The sequence below is a fragment of the Siniperca chuatsi genome, linkage group LG19, assembly GCF_020085105.1.
Source record: "Siniperca chuatsi isolate FFG_IHB_CAS linkage group LG19, ASM2008510v1, whole genome shotgun sequence".
NCBI classification, from domain to species: Eukaryota; Metazoa; Chordata; class Actinopteri; order Centrarchiformes; family Sinipercidae; genus Siniperca; species Siniperca chuatsi.
Window position 1 is genome coordinate 20,259,566 of NC_058060.1, and position 4,715 is coordinate 20,264,280.

General features: G+C 37.0%; 1 protein-coding gene across 1 annotated transcript; it reads right to left on the reverse strand.

Annotated features, from left to right (window-relative positions):
- Positions 1-270: 270 nt before the first annotated feature.
- On the reverse strand, positions 271-2,108 carry rbis (ribosomal biogenesis factor). Its single transcript, XM_044177315.1, has 4 exons — positions 1,952-2,108; positions 826-941; positions 594-710; positions 271-496 (listed from the first exon to the last, which is right to left on the reverse strand). Exons 2-4 carry the CDS (start codon positions 934-936, stop codon positions 428-430), a joined length of 297 nt encoding a protein of 98 aa, XP_044033250.1. The 5' UTR covers positions 937-941; positions 1,952-2,108; the 3' UTR covers positions 271-427.
- Between the last annotated feature and the right edge of the window lie 2,607 nt (positions 2,109-4,715).

Here is a 4,715-nt window from a genome sequence, read left to right on the forward strand (position 1 = left end):
GTTCTTTGTTATATATGATAGTTAACAGAATATTTTGGGGTTTTGGACTGTTGGTCGAGAAAAAAACAAGCAATTTGAAGACTTCACTTTGGGCTCTGGAAAATTATAATATATATATATAGAAACAAAATGAGTCATCAGTGAAACAATATCACAAGTGACAGTGTCTGTCAATTGATTACATTTCTTTGCATTGAATATACAGAATATCACAAGTGAAATTACATTGATTACATGGTTTGCACTATAAATTACACACATGGTTTTATATAACCTCTTCTAATTTTTTTTTACTTATCTGCAGTCCTCATTTTGGACGTAAACTGACTTTGTTATTTCATATGTCCGACATGGAGAGACATACAGTACAACAGTTGGTCACTGTGTTTGTCCTCAGACTTTATGACAGTCCCACTTTCACAGTCCATTATAGCTGAGAGAAGAGTTGAGCAGCATTGTCAACGTTTACAGATTCCTTGGGTGGCTCTCTAACAACCTAAAAAGACAAAAAAATAAAATAAAATAATTACTAATTATATCAAGAGAATTAAAATGTTGGATAATAAATAAGGGATTTAAATTTACACCTCTACCTGTGTTTGTTTCTTTGGTTCAGGAGCAACAGACTTGGAAATGCTCTTAACATCCCTCTGGACTTCTGTGAAGATTTGATTGAGGTTCTCCACCTTCTCATTTTTCACTGCATTGATCTGTGAATCCATAAATTATGCTAGAGCAAGAGCAACAAACACTACATACAAAAGAGAATACAAAATATATGTAAGACAAAAAACAACAACAGCAACAACAGAAAAGAGATCTTACATGTTTGAGTGTTGTCGTGACAGGTTTTGCTTTGTTCTTGTGCTTCAAGTGCTTGTTTGCAACTTGAAAGACGTTCTTCTGTTTTTTCCCTTTTTGTTTATTCCTCGCCATGTTATCTGGGGAGAGAACACTAATTAGTACGGATCGGCTCATGGGAGGCATTTAATTTGTATACCATAACCTCTGTTTTATGCTGTGTTTTTTTCCTGTACTGGTTTCAAACCCACAGCTGCTGTGTTTGCATGCTCTAAAGTGGTAGTTTCCACATTGATCAAACAGGCTCACAGGATGCTGAGACTGTTCCAGCTTCTCCACATGCCTCCTACACTCAGTAGCCACCTGATTAGCAACACCTCTGTTTATGCCAAAAGCTCACTCCTTGAGACAGTGAGTCATAAAACTTGAACAGGGTCAGGAGGTTCAGATGATGTATGAATAAGCGTAATTGAAGTGATTCTCAATGTGGCATAAACTGAGACCAAACACACCAATTCAGGTATTTTACAATTTTGTAATGACTTTCTCCTTTTTTACTAGGATTTATATGCATAGTGCACTAGTATTTGTGGACTGTGTATCTGCAGCTGCAACTAGAGTACATAACTGCAATTACTGCCACTGTACAGTGACAAATATAGGCCATTAGTACAACAGGTGATTTGGTTATAGATCTAGATTATGAAATATATCTGGTAACTACAGCTTGCTCAAATTTTGAGGTTTGACAGAGTATTAATTTAATAACATAAACGAGAGAGAGGGGGGTCATGCATATTGGCAGAAGTGGCGACACGAAACAAAAACTGATCATTTGGTCATGTAACTCTGTAATTCTCAGGTTTATCGTTAAGTGTATGAACTATACTGCAGACTTGAGTCTCCGTTAACAGCTGTTACTCTGTTAACAGCAAACAGAGTGACTGGACAAAGATTGAGTCAACTAAAATAATTCCCAAACGTCCAAATGTTGTTGCCAGCTAGCTGACTGTCGTCCTCACTGTACGTATTGTCGTCATTTTCTAATGAAGCTGATTCATTTTACTAAATGGCAACATTTTAACAAAAGGGATTTATAACAGTGCGTACACGGCTTAACGACTTAACAATAAAATACGTATAGACAGACCTTATTTGAGGAGCAGTTAGCTGGTGTTTATATCCTCATGTGCTAGAACAAACGTGCCTTCTGAGCTACGTCATTTGCGTGCGACGCCTGCTGACTCTCAGCCGCCCGTATACCATGAGTTTATCCAGTGTTACAGTGTAATTAGCGGCAAAAAACAGCGGAAAAGAAACCTATTGCAGAACAAAGTAGACACGATTACTTTGTTAAAGCTTATACATAATTTCACCTGACTCGTCATAGACTGCTGTTAGTTAGCTACCTAAAACGCCATTATTTTGAAATTCATCTGACACGGTGTAGATGCTGACAGTTTGAACCCTTTCGGCTTCTCTTTTAGTGGCAATACGATCTTAAAATGGTTCGTGTTCAACGTATAGTCGCATAACCAAAATAATATACCTGAATATTTGATTTTCAGTAAGGAAAGGTCACCGAATAAAATGAAAACAGTACTTCCGTTTTGGATGTGGGGCCTTCAAAATAAAAGCACAAACGTTTAGATCCGTTGCAAATACTTTAGTATTCAGATCTAATAATGGCGAGGAATGCCTCGCACTGTTTGGCAACACATTTGCGCCATATTACCCTGTGACCCTACTACTGAAATCCATGGTAGGTCTATTATTTAACATTTTGGACGTTAACACAATCACAACAATAGCCAGTGGTGGAGGAAGTATTCAGATCCTTTAGTAGCCTAATACCACACTGTAAAATACTCGCCGTGCATTGAAAATGTAATTAAGATTATGTAAGTATAATCAGGAAAATGTACTTAAATTATTAAGTACATTAAAAGTACTCAATGCAGAAAAATGTTCTCTGTGACTGTTATACTATTATATAATATTAGATTATTTCTCATGCATTAATGTAAAAGGAGGATTTTTCTGTTGTAGTTGGTTGTTGTTGTTTTGTCCAACCAACAGTCCAAAATTATAAAAAAAAAATTGATAAAATAATCAAAAGGAAAAGCATGCTGGAACCATGAAATGTTTTTGCATGAAAAATGAGTCAACCAATTATCAAAATAGTTACCAGTTACTTTTCTGTCATTCTGCTAACGTTATATTTTATAAGCTCTTTATATGTTTTGTATGTAAAAATCTTAATTTGCAAAGTAACAAGCTGTCAGATAAATGTAGTGCAGTAAAAAGTACAATCATTCGCTCTGAAATGTAGTGAAATAGAAGTAGCAAGTGGCATGAAAAGAAAAGACTCAGGTAAAGTACAAGTACCTCAAATTTGTACATAGGTACAGTACTTGAGTAGCCTAAATAAACTTTGTTAGGCTACATTCCACCACTGAATATGACATTTTAAACACTAGTGTTTAAAATGTCATATTCAACCTATACATATAGGCTACGCTAAAATATTATTTATGCAATATTAACTTAATTGGATTAAGAAGGAATTAAAAGTCATTTTGTTTGTGTTGGTTATGGTTGTTTGCCAATCAAAGCTGCATGGAAAAGAAGAAGAAAAACGAACAAAAAGCCTTGTAGTCTCAATGACCAACAAGCAGGTGGCACCATACTACCACCACAGCTGTGTTCATTACAGGTGTGTGATTTTCTGAAAAACGCAGCTATCATTGTACACTGAGCTGTACTGGCCACTATATCAAACTGTTACTGGAGATTTTGGGCTGAGACATGGAGTTTTAGGCCTAATCGTCAGTGGAAGGATAATTGTTTCTGTCTGAAATGCACATAGCCTGCTATATTTTTTTCTCGTGCTGCAATCTTCTTTGCCTAAGCCTGTTTTCATGTTCTGATTATATGTTTCTAATATGTTTCTAGTATGTGTTTTTATGCAAATTATGGTATGTTAGTAGCATATAGGTTACTAATATGTGATTTTAATGTCAGTCATTTGGGCCTTTTCTATATCAGCGGACACTGAGTTGGCTTACTTATACAGTTCAAGCACCTCAGATGTGTATGCCTGCTGCAGTCGCTGATAGACAAAGCATGCAGGCCTTCAGTTTGTGTTATCTGTCTTGCTGAGCTGTGCAAGAACCAGCCATATAACTCTCCAGTCCTATCTGAAAGTCTGAGAGTAGGCCTACATGTTTTTCATTAAACGTGTGTGTGTGTGTGTGTGTGTGTGTGTGTGTGTGTGTGTGTGTTCCTATAGGAAATAATAATTCATTTGATTGTTTTTATTAGTTCGGAGTTCCAACTTGAGGTCTCGTCCAAATTTCCTGAAACTCTGCAAATACCCATTAGCAAGAGTCCAGAGTGCAGCAGCTGACTCCAATCTATATCAATCAATAGACTACAATTGATTGATGTTACATTGTTATTAAAATGACAACCCATGTTTGTTAATATTTTCATTCAAACACCCCCCTCGGTGACCCAATAAGCAACAATGGTGCTTATTGATATTTTGTAATAACGTTTTTATAATGATGAGTCCCGTCTACCGTGCACTTTTCAGTTTTTGCGTGGTAGTTCGTTCTATGTCACAGCTGAAGCCCACTTTCAGTTAGAAGGTGACAATATCAATCGCTGTCGCGTAACTCCGTTACTTCCTGACGTGAGAGGCAAGTTTAACCCATTAGCTGAAAGGTGAGAATACGCTCGGCACGTTGATAGAGGGATATTATCCAGCTCATCATACGAGAGAGAGAGAGAGAGAGAGAGAGAGAGAGAGAGAGAGAGAGAGAGAGAGAGAGAGAGAGAGAGAGAGAGAGACATAGATCCTCATTGATCCATAATGTTGCAGTGTTACGGCGCATCTAAACTCCTCCCGG